The sequence below is a fragment of the Thalassophryne amazonica genome, chromosome 3, assembly GCF_902500255.1.
Source record: "Thalassophryne amazonica chromosome 3, fThaAma1.1, whole genome shotgun sequence".
In the NCBI taxonomy this organism is placed as follows: Eukaryota; Metazoa; Chordata; class Actinopteri; order Batrachoidiformes; family Batrachoididae; genus Thalassophryne; species Thalassophryne amazonica.
This window is the reverse complement of record NC_047105.1, coordinates 51440891-51459404: the sequence shown is the minus strand read 5'-3', so window position 1 is coordinate 51459404 and position 18514 is coordinate 51440891. Positions and strand designations below refer to the sequence as shown.

General features: G+C 39.2%; 1 protein-coding gene across 2 annotated transcripts in view; it reads right to left on the bottom strand.

The window, feature by feature from the left end:
* Positions 1–18514, bottom strand: part of foxj3 (forkhead box J3) — a 384376-nt gene that overhangs the window by 206739 nt on the left and 159123 nt on the right. For both annotated transcript variants that reach the window (XM_034166255.1, XM_034166254.1), the window contains exon 2: positions 11604–12097. In XM_034166255.1, coding sequence (XP_034022146.1) covers positions 11604–11924 — 321 coding nt within the window. In that variant the 5' untranslated portion in view covers positions 11925–12097. The remainder of the gene's footprint in view (positions 1–11603; positions 12098–18514) is intronic.

Here is an 18514-nt window from a genome sequence, read left to right as displayed (position 1 = left end):
GGTGCAGGACTACTTTGTGTCCCTAGGGTGAATAAGAAGTCTGCAGGTCATAGAGCTTTCTCTTATTGTGCCCCTGTTCTGTGGAATGATCTCCCTGCATCAATAAAACAGTCACATTCTGTGGAGACTTTCAAGTCCAGACTTAAGACGCACTTATTTTCCCTTTCGTATGGCTAGCATACTGGCATAGTTTTGTTTTATGCTTTTTACTCTTTGAATTCATTTTATTAAGAAATGGAGCGTGCCGCGGCCTCAACTTTACCTAAATTCTTGGCCTTTTAGAGAAGCTTAGGGCTAGTGGTCAGAGATCACCTTAGAATTTCCTGTTTTTCTTGTTGTTTAATGCTGGCAAATTATACTGTATTTCTTATCTTTCTGATGCCTGATTCTGTTTTTTTCTCTCTGTTTAAGCCGCAGCTCCATCCAGAGATAGGAGTTGTATTTGTGCTGGAGACCCTCCTGTCCTGTGCACCAGCAGCATTTCCTGTATATTCATTTTGTGAACTGCTTCTGTGAATTGTTCTGTAATTTGTGTCTGTAGCATGGCCCAAGCAGAGGGTCAATCCTTTGAGTCTGGTCTGCTTAAGGTTTCTTCCTCAGAGGGAGTTTTTCCTTACCACTGAATTGCTCTGGGGGTTAGTAAGGTTATGGCCCAGTCACACGGCACACAACGATTCCTGAACTAAGGGAAAAAGTAAAAAACCTCACAATTCATTGAGAAAAGGTGGACGAAAGAGCTTTATCACCGAATAGTCTGCGAAGCAAAAGCGCAAAAGGGATGAAAGAGGAACTTAACAAAACCGAACCTCACGATCTCAACGCTTTAACGAAACGTGCCTGGAGCCACAGCTGGAGCAGTGTGTGTCTGCATCTCTGCATTCCAGGACTCGGCGCTGGGATGGAGCTCATAGCGCCTGAGTCCTGGAGAAACTGCAAACAGAATCTGTGGAGATCTGTGTGCACGTGGGTGGACCACCTGCTCTGGTTCCTTGTCAAGAACAATAGAGGGATCATCTCCATCATTATCAGAATCCACACTGTCTGTCAACACACTGCGCGCTCCGTCTTCCTCCAATTAAAAAAAAAAAATTGGTCACTGCTGTATCACAGTATTATGTTCTAAGCCATATATATTGATTTATAACAGAAAACTGTCAAAAGGGAGAATAAATATAAATGCAAAGATGATTGAATATATCAGAGAAGTAAATTAATCAGTGCGTGTGAACGCGTGCATTGACTCACGTGCGGTTATTTCCACCAGCTGATCACTGATCCACAAAGTCAATTCTTCCTTCGAGAACAGCTCTTTATATCATCATTTTGATTCATCTACCCGTTGCCACATGTACAGAAGGACTGGATTATCATTCCTACACTCATATTGTTATATTTAATAAAAAATAATAAGCGCACGCAGCAGCTCCTGCTGCATTCAAGTACCATTGGAAATTACACAACTTTTTTGTTGTTTCAAATTCAACAGTTGCTTGTGGCAAAATAATTAATTATATCCACACAAAAGATTAATTCTGGCCTGTGTAAGGTGCCTGAGCCCATTGATGCTGCCCCCCCCCCCCCCCCCCCACACACACAGATAAAAAAAAATCCAAGCAAGCAGGCTGAGTTTGCCCTGTCATTTCCAACGGTACATGAAGCAGCCTCAGTGCTCACAAACCGGCTTCTGCACTGTGTGAAAACATTCAGCTGCTCCAACGAAGTCAAATTAAACAATAACGTTACAAAAACTACACAAACAATTAAAAAACGTCAAGAACGACAGCAAAACGAGACACGGACGAATTGAGGTTTTCATTGCCCTTCGTTCAAATTTTTCATCAGTTTAAAAATTCTGACGTAGCGCCAGCTGCAAGAATGAGGCTGCGCGAAGGTTAAACAATGCCAACGACAGTCAATGAAAGTCCAGATTTCTTGTTTCGTCAGGGCTTCGTCACCCTTCGTTAAGTGCCGTGTGACTGGGCCTTTAGACCTTACTTGTGTGAAGCTCGTTGAGGCAACTCTGTTGTGATTTGGCACTATATAAATGACAATAAATTGAAGGAAAAAAATGCCGTGCTTGTTCACTATGTCACCACTGCGAGATGATGTGAACTGTTTTTTTTTTTCTCAGCTTAAAGCACTTGGAGCTTCTGTACAAAACAACAGACTAACTGCTCACCACTTCCAACGCTGGAATATCAAAAAATATGGACGAGAATATCGGTGTCGCCAACCAAACGGTCCACCCTGCCTTCACTGCTCGTGCGCCATTAGCCGTGGTTCGCTGATTATCACCATATTTCTGCTTAAAACTGCACTCCAGGCATCATCTGTCTCAGCAACAGATATCTGAAGCTTTTGTACAACAATCATTTCCACATGAATTCAGCATTATTTCATCATAAAAGACAAAGGAAGTGATCAGAGCGCAGCAGCTGATGCGCTCACTGCACATCAGTCATTTCAAAGCGTCACAGAGTATCACCTCATTTCTGCTTTAAAAGGCTTCGTTTCTGCTTAAAACTGACTTTAGAATGATTTAATAGGTTTTACCTTGTCTTCTGATGGTTAATAATCCCATTAATCCATCTGATCACTCTGGGTGAAGAGACTGTCTCTGAGCTCCAAAATGACTCATGCGCAGTGGCAGCAGGGTGGACCAATTTTTAGGGGCAGAACGTTCGGTCTGCGACACCGGTATGCATGCTGAACATCTTATACCAATGCTTTGATAATACCGTGACCCAGTACAGACCCTATTACGGACAGAAGTGAGTGAGCAGCTGTCGTTAACGTATCCGTGTTGTAGTTGTAGACGTAGAAATGCATTCAAATTTTGAAACTAAAAACACACAGAATGTCAGCTCAGGTTTGTGCAAGTGTTTAAAGAAAGTGCTCCAGTTTTCCTTTGATGCTACATGCCCACGTTCATCATGGTTCAACTGACTAAGGTGAAAGCTTCCGTTTTCATTTTATTTTGTTGTATTTTACATCACGTCAATTTAATAAAAGAGAGACAGACTTTTTGATCAGTTTTTTTCCCGAATGCGTGTATTAAATACTTGTATGTGAAACACAATAACCATGAGAATGACTCATGCCCTCAATGCAGGAAATAGTGAAATTAATTTTATTCAGAAGTTTACAGCACTACTTGATTGCATCAACTCCATTGTGTTTGTGTAGAGGCAAATCACAAACAAAAAAAAATTGTCATTCATTTACTTACGCACCTGACTGTATTCTTTGCTGTCAAAGTTGACTTTTTTATCTTGATGAATTCTGTGTATTTAATGACAGAATATGATAAACCAAGGCTCATGGAGTTGATTATACAAGTTGCTTGTGCCTGGATTAACCCATTGTCATCTTACTTGCAGAATTCACATTATCATACAGAACAGACACGTGCATGCATTGAGACCCCAATTCCTGCAAATGACATCTCTAGGGGAACAGAGGAGGGATGACTACATCGACCTACATTCACTCCACCCAGGCATGCTCACTTCCAAATAATTACACACGCACACATACTCACAGACCCTATAGCAGGCACACACTAGAATTAAGTGCACACATTATACACATTTTGGGGAGGTGATGGTCTTGTGGTTAAATCGTTGGGCTTGAGACCAGAGGATCCTCGGTTCAAATCCCAGCCTGACCGGAAAATCACTAAGGGCCCTTGGGCAAGGTCTTTCACCCCCTACTTGCTCCCGGTGTTGTGAGTACCTTGTATGGCAGCACCCTCACATCAGGGTGAATGTGAGACATTATTGAAAAGCGCTTTGAGCATCTGATGCAGATGGAAAAGTGCTATATATATATATATATATATATATATGCCGTCCATTTACCATTGTATTTACCATTTGCAGAAAGATACAAATTTAATACTGTGTAATGTTTATTTATTTATATTGCACCTTTCACAGACAAGGGAAGTCACAAGGTGCTTCACAAAAGGCACACACAGATAAAAATTGAGAAAAATACAATGTACATCACAATAAAATAACAGTAAGACACACACAGTAGTCATAAAACAGCCCTCTCACGACTAAGGTTTGAATGCCTGGAGAAACAGATGGGTTTTAAGACCGATTCATATCGATTAAGATGGGTTTAATCAATACAAATCGGAATCTAGATACAAATGTGTGCGATGCGAGTGCATTGATTCATTCAGTGTGCATCGATTCAATTGATGACCACAGGCATGAACACCAGCTGGTGCTTAAACTGAAGTTATCCATCAGGTAAAGGAAATAATATTAATAATAATAATAATATCCTCTATTTTGTGGGAAAAAGCTCCAAAGAGCTGTGCAGGTATCTGTTGGAACTAATTTCAGAGCGAATCGCCGTTTTAAAATCAAATGACACCTTTTTCAAACGTTATAATACAAACAATAGAACTACAACAGACCAAACCCCCCCAAAATGACAGGTCCTGCATTTTTTATGAATTACATCCTGACGTGCAGCAGCCAGCTGCAAGAGCTCAGCTCAGAGGCTATGGAGTTACATTTCTGCCATTAATATCTGAAAGGAAATGCTTTTGACAAAAACTACAGATTCTGTTTATTTCTATTTATGTCCAGAGATCAAGAATCCATCATCTACATCAAAGATCCAGGGGTCATGTACAGATTTTATTGATTTTTATTTATGTCTAGAGATCAAGGATCCAGTGATGAATTTCATATTTATTTACTTTAAGACGCAATAAAATGTTACTGACATAGAAAACCTGCAAAACCTACTTTTAGTACACAGAAAATTCACAAGAGGTATTGATAAAGGAATCAATAAAGAATCACATCGATATCAATAAAGTCTTATCAATACCCATCCCTAATTGTATCAATTGTATCAGAGACAATCTAAAAAAAAAAAATCTGGAAATCACAAAGTATGATTTTTTAATAATTTATTTGTATGTTACTGCTGTAAATAAGTATTTGAACACCTACCAACCAGCAAGAATTCTGGCTCTCACAGACCTGTTAATTTTTCTTTAAGAAGCCCTCTTATTCTGCACTCTTTACCTGTATTAACTGCACCTGTTTGAACTTGTTACCTGTATAAAAGACACCTGTTCACACACTCAATCACACTCCAACCTGTTCACCATAGCCAAGACCAAAGAGCTGTCTAAGGACACCAGGGACAAAACTGTAGACCTGCACAAGGCTGGGATGGACTACAGGACAACAGGCACGCAGCTTGGTAGAAGACAACTGCTATGATTATTTATTAGAAAGTGGAAGAAACACAAGATGACTGTCATTCTCCCTCGGTCTGGGATTCCATGCAAGATCTCACTTTGTGGGGTAAGGATGATTCTGAGAAAGCTCAGAACTACACAGGAGGACCTGGTCAATGACCTGAAGAGAGCTGGGACCACAGTCACAAAGATTACATTAGTAACACATGATGCTGTCATGGTTTAAAATCCTGCAAGGCAGCAAGGTCCCCCTGCTCAAGCCAGCACATGTCCAGGCCCGTTTGAAGTTCACCAGTGACCATCTGGATGATCGAGGAGGCATGGGAGAAGGTCATGTGGTCAGATGAGACCAAAATAGAGCTTTTTGGAATCAACTCCACTTACCATGTTTAGAGGATGAGAACAACCCCAAGAAAACCATCCCAATTGTGAAACATGGGGGTGGAAACATCATACTCTGGGGGTGCTTTTCTGCAAAGGGGACAGGACAACTGCACTGTATTGAAGGGAGGATGGATGGGGTCATGTATTGCGAGATTTTGGCAAACAACCTCCTTCCCTCAGTAACAGCATTGAAGATGGGTCATGGCTGGGTCTTCCAGCATGACAATGACCCCAAACACACAGCCAGGGCAACTAAGGAGGGGCTCCGTAAGAAGCATTTCAAGGTCCTGGAGTGGCCTGGCCAGTCTCCAGACCTCAACTCAATAGAAAATCTTTGGAGGGAGCTGAAACTCCAAACCTGAAAGATTTGGAGAAGCTCTATATGGAGGAGTGGACAAAAATCCCTGCTGCAGTGTGTGAAAACTTGGTGAAACTACAGGAAACGTTTGACCTCTGTAATTGCAAACAAAGGCTACTGTACCAAATATTAACATTGATTTACACGGCTGTTCAAAAACTTATTTGCAGCAGTAACATACAAATAAATTATGGTAAATGGACTGCATTTATATAGCGCTTTTCCATCTGCATCAGACGCTCAAAGGGTTTTACAATTATGCCTCACATTCACCCCGATGTCAGGGTGCTGCCATACATGGCGCTCACTACACACCGGGAGCAATCGGGGATTAAAGACCTTGCCCAAGGGTCCTTAGTGATTTTCCAGTCAGGCGGGGATTTGAACCGAGGATCTTCTGGTCTCAAGCCCAACACCTTAACCACTAGACCATCACCTCCCCCAAATTATAATAATAAAAAAAAAAAAAAAAAAAAATCATACATTGTGATTTCCAGAATTTTTTTTTTTTTTTTAGATTATGTCTCTCACAGTGGACATGCACCCAAGATGAAAATTTCTGACCACTCCATGATTTCTAAGTGGGAGAACTTGCAAAATTGCAGGGTGGTCAAATACCTATTTTCCTCACTGTATATGGTTTGGTTTCTTTATATGTGCATTACTCAGGTTATTACTTACATCTGGTGAAAGTTTTATGTCCACAGCACCTTTAGAAATATCTTTACTAAAGAAAAATGGCAATGTACTTATTTTACTCACTGAATGTACTAACATGGGTTTTTTTACCCTCCAGTGTGCCGAACTGTGCATGAAAATACCCTCTACAACACTGATGTTTAAGTAGAACATCATTCTAAAATTCAATCCACTGTGTACAATATTGGGCTCAATCATCAGCCCTTAATTGTTACCACACCCTGATCTTACCAGTGGTCACCTGCTGTCTGCATCTTTGCAGTCAGAGCTTTCAAAAGATGGTGTCAGGTGTCTGGCATTTACTCCACAAATTTTGACTAGTTAAAAAAAAACCAAAAAAAAAAAAAAAAAAAAAAAACCAGTTGGACAGTAGTCGGACGACATACAAAAGGTCAGACATTAACTTCCATCTGTAAGCACACTTTTTTCTTTCATGAAACGCTCACTGTTTGCACTGTTAAAACTCCTCAATAAGTCCTGTTTCACACCAGACATCTGCAATGCAAAAATGTTATCAAAAAAAAAAAGAAAAAAGAAAGAAAGAAAACTTGTGATTCTTAACATGAATGATGGTTTGTGGAAGAGCAAGTTCACCATTGTGCAGTGCATGAATGAGGGTAATTAACTGGTTCCCCGTGGGCCACATGAGGCCCATTCTCTTTTTGTATGAACATGCTGGACTTTCACCTCGAAGGAAAAACCTGGGTACACATGCATCCTGAGAACTGTCAGTGATGATTGGGGGAATTCTAGCAACAAATGCACATTAAATTTTGCTTATACCCAAATGTATTGTTTGAGGCATGCAGTTAGTGGTGTGGTTGGTTTTGCTGAAGCTGAGTGACACTCATCTTTGGGTATTCTCTAATATGAAAAATATGTGCATTGTTCTGTGAAAACTTTTGTGTTGTTTCCTTTTTAAACCACCCATCTCCTTTGCAGCACTGCACCAGGATTATATAAATAATGTGCACATCACTTAACTTTACCGATCGCATTTCTAAACATATCACATTTTTGCACAAAATGCACGTGACAATTTCTTTTTTTGGGGGGGGGGGGCAGTCCAAATTGTCCGCCCTGCCTCCACTGCACACGTGTCATTTCGGAGCTCTGAAACTCACGCTCTGAAACTCAAAGTCATCAAATGGATTCATGGGATTATTAACCATCAGATGACAAGGTAAAACCTCTTAAATCATTCCAAAGTTAGTTTTAAGCAGAATGAGGCTGTTTTAAGCAGAAACGAGGCGATACCTGGTGACCCTTTGAAATGACTGACGCGCAGTTAACACAACAGCTAGCAGCTCGTGTAGCTGTGGCGCTCTGATCGCTTCCTCCGTCTTTTATGATGACATAATGTTGAATTGATGTGGAAATGATTGTTGTACAAAAGATTCAGATATCTGTCGCTGAGACAGATGATGACTGGAGTGCAGTTTTAAGCAGAAACAAGGTGATAATCTGTGAACCGTGGCTAATGACGCATGCGTAGCGAAGGCAGGGCAGACCGATTTTTAAGGGGGACCATTCGGCCTGCGACACCGGGCGTGAAAAAACAACCAAAGAACAAAAAACCGTGGCAGATAGTATTACAGTGATCAGGTCAGACTTGCATGTACAGAAACTAAACAAGTGTGACAAGAATTGAAGTAAACATGATTATTCTGCTTACATTTGAAAATACGCACGAATTAGCCATTACCCTCTAAAATCCTGAAGTTGGGTTAAAATACCCTCTAAAATATAACGATGACGGTAAAGCTACCCTCTATAGTAAAGGAAACATTGTATTATATCATTTCAAATTCTCAAAAAAAAAAAGAAAAAAGAAAAAAGTTTTTTAAATAAATGACAGCAGGGAAAACATTCCATTCTTAAGAACTGAAAATAGTGACGCAGGCTACAGGTTTTCAGCGTGCATTTAAACCGCTATGTCAGTGTTTCCTGTGCTGTACAGCATCCTGGTTAGAATGATGTGGTTTTTCACACTTTTGAATGTGAGGGGTATTTCTATATGTGCAACCCACATGCATAATCTGTTGATCTGTGCAAGCCTGTATTAAACTTGAAACTTCAACAGCGTCATCTCCACCAGTGCTGACTAATTCCTTATCCTCCAACTTATTCTTTTATACATACACATAATTCTAATCATGTCAAATCCGCACTGTGCTTGCCACTGAAAACATCTCATATTTTGGAATAACTACTCACAATTCAGATTAATAATCATGCATTTTAAAAAATGTAGCAAAAATCCAACAATACAGAAGTCATTCACAATCCATTTCACTCCAACTGAATTTATTCCAGATTCCAACCTAATTAACAAGGCTCATGAAAATCCAGTCAATACTTTTTGGAGTGTAACTACCAACAAACAAAATCTAGACAAATTCAAAGATTGCAGAATGCACACTTTCAAACAGAGGAGAAAACCACCTGAGTAAGCTATGTGCTACAGAGTGTTAAGTTACAAATGATATATATTTTTCTGAATAATCTGCTCCACACTAAATCTGTGTCAAAACAGCATGACTAAGATTTACCTGCTCTCTCAATGCAAAGAAATATTAATAGTTTACACTTTTTAAAATAGGATCTTAAAAAAAAACGTTTCTGGGTTAATCGCTCACTCGGCATAAAAAACTATTTTAACTGGTGCCATATTATGGCATATTATATATTTTTATGGTTGTTGTATGGCCTTGCCTTGCAGTGTGGAGCGCCTTGGGGCAACTGTTTGTTGTGATTTGGCGCTATATAAGAAAAAAGTTGATTGATTGATGGTTGATTGATATTACTTCAGAATGCAAACTTTGTCGGGACGACAAAGCTAAATAATGTCTGCCTTGTTATAACAGGAACAAACTCCTCAACAACCGACTTTTACTGACAGTATCGAGCAACACCGCCAAAACACCAGGAGGCTAAGATAAGCGGTTAACTGTATAATCATTTATTTTAAAAAGTTACTTCACATTTTGTGAGGTAAACAGCTACACGTTTCTCCTGTATGGATCCTCTTCACAAAACCAAAAATCTCAGATTGTTTTTGCGTTTTGCATAGTGAATGGAAACAAGAGGCCATTTATTTATTCACTATCAGGGTTCTTAACTTACCCTATACAATTACACAGCATAACTATTTAGCTTATGTGTGATTCTATGGTAACGGAATTATGACGACGGGAAAATCTGGCCATATTTTAGCTCCCCATTAAAAATGTGCTCCGATTGTAATTCCGTTACCATAGAATCGCCCTTATGATATTTTCAAACGTTCTAAATCAAAACTGCAACAATTAAAATTGTTTTTATCCCAAGTGCAAAGATGAACCCAAAAATATCTATGGTTTCTTCCTCAAATCATCAGAGGGAGTTTTTCCTTACCACTGTCACCTGTGTGCTTGCTCTGGGGGTTGGTAAGGTTAGAGCCTCTACTTGTGTGAAGCATCTTGAGACAACTTTGTTGCGATTTGGGCTATATAAATGAAAATAAACTGAAATTGAAGGTTGAAAAATGCTATAGTTCCTCTGTGACCATTGAGCACATCATGCAACGGCTTTATGTTTTGTTTTTTTAAACAACTGTAAATACAGCAACCGTTACAATGAGAAACGCTTTCTTGAAATCTTGAACTAATGTCAAGAGACACTGTCTTTGTTTATGAAGAGGTGGGAGGGAAATTAAAGGTAGACAGCATTCAAAATACAATGCTGATGTTATCGTTGAGCAAATTTTAATGACGAACGTGAGGTGGGGTACGCCTTGGACAGGACGCCAGTCTGTGGCATGGCTCCATATAGACAAACACACACACACGGACAATTTAAAGTTTCCAATCCACCTAACCTGCATGTCTTTTGGATGTAGGACAAAGCCGGAGCACCCGGAGGGAACCCACGCAAACACGGGGAGAACATGGAAACTCCACACAGAAAGGCCACAAGTGGGAATCGATTCTGTGACCACCTTGCTTTGAGAAAACAGTGCTAAACGCTAATCCACCATGCTGCCCAGAAACAAAAGCTGCAAAATAAAACAACTCATTTCTTTACAAAAGGCCTTGCTACAAAAACTATAATCAATCTAGTTATGATAAAACACTGATATCTCTCACCTACATACATGCCAGATCTTGTCTCTGCAGGAAATGGGTTTCATACATCTTGTCTGACTGCAATAAAGCAGTGCCTAAGATTCTATTTCCAATAAACGTGGACTGATTGGAAAACTAATTCTAATATCAATTTCCATCTGGGTTCTTTAAAAGGCAATCAGCATAGCTTCATCTCGGTATATCATGGGCTCCTTGAGATGATGACACTGCACTGGCTCTCTCTGCATAATGGGCTTCTCCTATCAAGGCATCTGCAATGAATAATACCACCATGAATGGGCTATTTAGTCTGTCTTCACACAGATAGGGACCACTTCTCTGAATATTAATTCAAGGTTTTAAACTCCATATGGGTCTGTCAGGGCTGTATCTTTTTTATTTGTATTTAGAGAAGTAAAGCATTTAGTGTGATCTGGAATACTCAGTTTCTCTCTGCTTTCTCAAAAGTAACTTAAAATTACCAACTGCATTCCACTTTGTGTATTGTGCCCAGAAAACAATTACATCAGAATATCAGTCTCAATTGTCTTGTAAAATGCTTTCAAGAGAAGCCTACAGAATGTAAAGTCTGAGATTTTCCACAAGTATGAATAAGCAAACATGAGGGAAATGTGGCTTCTCACAAAACAGCACCTACTGTCAACTCTGTGTAGCTCTAAAGAAGTTTAATACTTTATGTGACGTGTTAGAGTCCTGTTAAAGTCAACAACCACATTATATACTCACATTTAATGTTAGCATCCATGTAATATATCACATCTGCTGCAGGCTTAAAATAAAAATGGTGAGCCATCTTTCTTACCTTCCAGCCACTGCCCGCCTCCCTGTAGTAGGGGAAGTTATCACAGATCCATTGGTAGATCTCACTCAGCGTCATCTTCTTCTTTGGCGAGCTGTTGATGGCAAAAGTGATGAGGCTGGCATAGCTGTAGGGCGGCTTGCCATCCTTGTGCTGCTGAACCTCCTCCTGATCCAATGTGGTGTTAGGATCCAGTAGGGTACTTTTCTTGCCCATGCTTGGCCCGTGAGCATTCTGGGCATCTGCCTTGCGGATGGCTGCCTGCATGGTCAGCTGAGGAAGCCAATCCATGGAGGTCAGGCTACTCTCCAGCTCTGACGTCATGGTGACGACAGGCTGGGCAGAATGGGGGCGGGGGAAAGGTGGTTGTGAGTGCCCGGTGATCAATGGAGAGTCCAGTGGGTAAGGAATATGGAACTGATCCAAGTAAAAGGTTGAGGATGAAGCCAGGAATCCCTCTGATCAGGACATCAGCACAGCTGTCTTCTCCAGGTTAACTGAGGAAAGAGTAGACAGACATACCTGCATCAACCTACTTTTTGTTTTAATACAAACAGAAGATAACTATAACAACACCATACAGAAATGTAAGAAAGAAAGCAGTCCTGACCAATTTTACGAACAACGAATAAGAAGCATTTTCGTAAGGTATGGGTAGCCAGTGTGCAGGCAATCACAAGCTCTCACAGAGCTGACTCACTGCTGGGACTCTATTTGTACAAAGAAAGAGTAAATGCCAGGCAATTGTTTTCACAACTACCAGCCAAATGGAAGAATGGCTCAGGAGGAACTGCAATTCTCTTGGAGGTAGTAAAATCCCCTCTCTCTCACTCACTGCCTACAAACTTACTTGTCTGTCACCCCCCCCAAAGAGCCTGCCGCAAGTAGGTCAGCCAGTGTCATCTTGCAAACCATCGTCGGCCTCGTATGACTTTGCTGAGCTGCACAGCCCGTAGCAGCTTGTGCCTCTCTCTCCCTCTCTCACTCACTCACTCACATCATACTATCCTCTCAGTCTCAGTCTTAAAATAGAGAGGTAGAGCAGAAAGGTCTGAAGTTACAAGCACAGCTAGCTGAACACATGCATCTGGGTTTTAAAATAAATCAGTGAATTAAAAAAAGTGTGTGCACAGATGACACTGCAATCTATCAGAAGGGATGAAAATCCCACCCAAGTTATGCAAATTAAAACACCTTGCATAAATATGCCTTTTATATGCAATTGAGATTTTTAAAATTTGACAATAAAATGTGTTACTTGTTCAAAATGGTTTGAAAGAAAAGATTTAACTAACTTTGTAGGTGGTAGTTTTTTTTTTGTTTTTGTTTTTTTTTGGATATGAAAAAAGCAGGGGGGAGATAAATATCCCTCTGTGCCATTTTTAAAAACAACATTAAAAACACAGAAAAACAGGAACATTTGCCAATGGTCTTGAATGAAAACAAGGTGTCCAATGTATAACTTTTATTTGAAATAAAATACTTAATTCTTATATTAAATCTTAATATGAGTAGCACCAGAAAATAAAAATAGCCTTTGTCAAAATTATGAAAAACTAGGAGCACTCAGAGAGTGCAAACCTCCGCCAAGGCCATGGGGTCACTGACGCCATAACATCTACACGCCGTGGAATCATTGAACCTAAAAAAGTCTAACAATGATGTTTGCTCAGTAGTAAAAAAGTTTCATCTGCTGTGACTGGATAGCATGTATCCTTAGCGCTTGGCATCACAGTTTATTGCAACTTGCACCTTTCCCAGAAGCTACTGTCATCTGAGCACTGATATTGATATTGCATGTGCTTATAGACAAAAACAAATAAGAGACAAAATTCAATTAATTATTCAACTAAACTGCAAATATATGAATTTTTTAACATTTATGAAACACTTCTCTAAACAAGGCCATAGGGTCACTGACCCTAAAGAGATTCCCTCCTTGGCACAGTGATCTATTTCTTTTTGTCTCTTTCTCTGAAATTGTATATAATAATCATTAGATTATTAATATATAAACAAAAATAAATTTAAGAAATATTACAATTTGAAAACAAATGCACCTGAACGTGATGACAGCTGCAACTGCTTAATGCTAACTTTTAACATTGAAAATGCCATAGACATGCTAACGCGTTAGCATCGGGATCCGGATGGTGATCCAGATCACCACTAAAATTTAATCACTTGTTCCTCTTGTCATTTCCGACCACTCCACAAAATTTCATCAAAATCCGTTTAAACGTTTCTGAGTTATCCGGCTGACAGACAGACAAACAAACAAACAAACGTGACCGAAAACATAACCTCGTTGGCGGAGGTAAAAAGGAAGGAAACAAAGCAAAATGGATCAAATTCTTTTTCAAAAAGATGAGGATGGGTACATTGTCTGGTGAGAGGTTAATAACAGCAACAACATTTGACATAGCAATGTCAGGATAAAAACAGCCCTCCCGAACATGCATAGCACTCGACTAAAGTCAACTGTCACCTCACCCACAGAAAGCTCAGTGGTCGCAGGAAGAAGTGGTAGACACTCTGTCCTCAACTTCTGATATTTCAGAGTGATTCTTTCCATGATTAGACCACGATGTGCTTCAAGCCTCCACCAGGCTGCGTCAAGAAGAGTGCAAGTCAGCAGCGTACATGGGCAGCAGGGGATATGATGTGATCATTTAAATGCACCATTCACATAAATGTAAAGCTGCTTCCCCCTCCCCCTGGCGCTTCACATTTTCACTGTAATTCTGTATCAAGATTTACACAGTTATCACTTTAAAAAACAATTCCCCATGACAACAAATCTATATATCACACTCTTATATAAACTTAGCAATGAATCAATGGTAGTAATGTTTGATATGCAAGCTGAACCATGGGGTGGGACAAACATCATGAATCAACTATGATCCATTATACAATTAAAATTTGTTTTTACAAATATCTTGTGGAACTGGTGGTATATACATACATATACATACATATATATACATACATATATATATACATACATATATATATATACATACATATATGTGCACACACTGCCATCCAAAAGTATTGGGCCACTTAATATTTCACACATTTTAATTTGTTTATGCCATTCCAACTATAAAAAGTAAATCAGGTTTCTCATTATAAAAATTTCTAAAAAATAATGTTCTTTAAACTCAAACTTAAAGTAAATCTTTACAACTAAATATACAGTATAGAGGAGGATTTTCTTTCACCAAAACATCAAATCTAGGCTTGCATCTCTGATATACCTTCTGGCAAATTGTCTTATTTTTAAGGAAACCCTCCTATATACGACTTCATCGTGAAGCTGTATAATTAATGAGACAAAATACAAAATGTGCACTATGCACAATTTCTCCAATCACAGGCAGAGAAGCCTGTAGCTTCTTCTGCTTTGTCTGGGTGTCTTGGTGGCTTTCCTCACTTTTCGCCTTCTTGCACAGTCCCTCAGTTTTTGAGAACTGTGGACTCTGCACAGATTTACCATAGAGTGCCATACAGTTTGTATTTCTTCATAATTGATGTAAATAAAGTCCAAGACATAGTCAGTGACTTGGAAATATTCATGTATCCATCCCATGACTTGTCTGAAGAAAACTGGCAATAAAACAGATTATTTACAGGTATTACACCAAAGTGTCCCATTACTTATGCAACCCATCGTCTTGGCTTTTATATTTTTAATTAATTTATATCAAGTTGTAGAGATCTGCTTGGAGTTTGAGGAAATGTTTTTAGAAATGATCATATTGAGAAGCCTGATTTACTTTTTGTATATGAAATGACATAAATGGCATGTATATGAAATGTATATGAATGTATGTATATGAATGTATATGAAATGGCATCTGCTCTCTTCCACAGCATGTCTTTTTCCTGATTCTCTCCCCTCAGCCCCAACCAGTCCCAGCAGAAGACTGCCCCTCCCTGAGCCTGGTTCTGCTGGAGGTTTCTTCCTGTTAAAAGGGAGTTTTTCCTTCCCACTGTCGCCAAGTGCTTGTTCACAGGGGGTCGTTTTGACCGTTGGGATTTTGCTGTAATTATTGTATGGCTTTTGCCTTACAATATAAAGCGCCTTGGGGCAACTGTTTGTTGTGACTTGGCGCTATATAAATAAAATTGATTTGATTTGATAAACAAATTAAAATGTGTGCAATATCAAGCAGCCCAACCCTTTGGGGGGCACTGTATATATTTATTTTCTGCTTCTACTGTCGTTGAGAAATTCTGAATTTGGATGAACTCCATGATTGCACTTGGTCAGAAGCCATTTGTGGGTGCCCCTTTCAACTGATCTCACAGCAGGGGTTACCTAGTGCCCAGCAACTTATTAGGACAGTATCAGAGGAGACAGGTAGCACCAAATGAAGGCATTTTTCACACAACCAAACAGAATTCTGAGGAATCTCATACGATTATCGGAGCTATTTAATGAGTGGAGCATGTTAGATCTTGCATCATACTTTATGATCAGTTTCTCTCTGTAAAGTTTCCAATTAAATGTTTTTTTTTTTTTCCCCTGAGCAAGACGCTCGTACAAGCATTTTCTACGCTTATGTTTGGAATGTTGCTGCAAAAACATTTCAGCTCTTTTGATACTAGAAATCATCTTGCCACTTTGAATTCACTGAAGGTGTTATTAGTTGGGAAAAATGCCCCGCTGCTATACGCCGCCATAATCATCGTTCAACATGTTATCGTTTCCAAACATCCAGGATGTAACATACATTCAGTTCATGATAGATAACATCTTATGATATATTTAGTGTGGGTGTCGAAATGTACCCTTCAGACTTCATCACAAGCCTGCTATACTGTAATCTTTGATGTAGTGATTTGTATCATAGCCTTGTGTGCCCTACCCTGGGTGCCATAGTTTATGGCACCCAGGGTAGGTGATTGTGAGTGATTCTGGATAAAGCATCTGTTTGTGTTAGTTGGCGTATGAATTAACACTGACCTGCAGACTTACAGAGTGACTATAATGTCCTTTCCACATTACATTTTACTATTCTTTCTGGCTCTATATGGTTTCTGAAAACTGGATAGGATACATATCATTGGCTGTCCAATACTTGATATGTATCACAACAGATATATTTATCTGCTTAATACTATTTACAGAAATCTGATTTAAATGCATGTATAAACTGTAGTGTTAGATGTTTGTGTGAAACCCAGCTTTTTTTTTTATTAATAATCTCAAATGAAAATGCAATTTACAATTATGTTTTCCCTTTTTTTAAGTAAAAAACTGCAAACACAAAGTACACATTAAAAATAAATTGAATACAGACATTTGAGTAAAAATAACTGAAAAAAAATCTAAGATTTTCTTCTTTACAATAAATAAAAAGGAGAGGAAAAAAAAAAAAACACCCATCCTGGCACAAAAGACTGAGTGTGCATATACATAACATTTTCCCATAGAGGTCAATACATCAGTGTGTAAATACTCAAGTATGGCAAAGTTTGTAAGGTGGCAAGGTAAGTCAAAAATGTTTCCCATATGTGAAAAAAAACTTGAGTGGATCCTCTCAATGTGTATTTAATTTTCTCCATATTGAGAAAGATCACAAAGTCCCTAAAACAGAGTGAAACAGTTGGTGGGTGAGGAGACTTCCATAACAGAAGCAAACGACGTTTGGCTATTAATGAGGTTAATTGCCTTTTTTTTTTTTTTTTTTTTTTTTTTACTCACTGCAGATTTGCTGTTGCCAGCTCTGCACTAACACAGCCAGATGATGTGAGTAGACTTAAAAAAAAAAGCAAACAAAAATATGTTAAACTCACTGTGGGTAACAACAAGATGATGATGTGTTTTCAACGAAAAGCACTCAGAGCTGCTGTACAAACCAGCAGACTAATGTCTCACCACTTTCAGCACTGATCAAAAATATGGGCACAGGATTATCGGTATGCGTACAGGGCGTCTTACATAGGTGCTTTGATAATACAGTGACCCGGTATAGACCTGTACTATTGTTTCATTAGTACTTGCATTGTTTTTGATTGGAAGTCTAGAAACAAAACACTTTGGGTTATTGCTCTCATCCAGTGTTCAGAGTTCATCTCAACAACAGTTACTCGTTGACGGACTACAGACAGATGAGTCAGTTAAAGTGAACAGTTCCTTATCCCATAAAAAAAAAGGAAAAAAAAGAAAAAAAAAGATCCCCACCCTAAAACCACATTAAAATGACTCACCAAGTATAAGGGGCATTTTCACAACTGATTTGAAAGTTACTGAAATTTATAAATTAATTTCACATGCGCACCAAGTTCATGTTCTGACAAGTGCATGTGCACACTTGCACAAACACACATTAACACAGCACAAAGGTTAGAAGTTAGCAATCGGAGTATTAGCATTGATGCCTTAGGTGCTGCAACAATCATAATAGTGACACATTGGTGAAAGTCTGTTTTGCCACTGAATAAAAGGTCATAGGAACCCAAGAGAATTCCCAGGATATGCCAGAGCCTAAAACCACATGCCCCAAAAACACAATTGCCTTGGATAAATGATTACTTACATGGCCTCAAGCATAAGGCTAGATGTCTAGAATAAAAATGGCGTAGTTCAAAACCAGAAGTATTCCACCTCATGTGGCGCAATGCTGTTCTAGACTATAAGCATGCACTACTGACTACAAAGCGGACCTATTACTCTGATTTGAACAAAAACAAGCATAATTCAAAGTTTCTGTTCAATGCCGTGGCAACACTTGTTCATGGACACCTGTAAGTCGCTCTCCTTTTACAGCCCAAGATTTTTTTGATTACTTTGAGAAGAAAACAGATGACAGAGTAAACATATCCCAGCATGCCTTAATCCAGCTACTGCACCCTGTTATCGAGGTGAGTACCATCACTCATATATTACCTAGATTTACTGA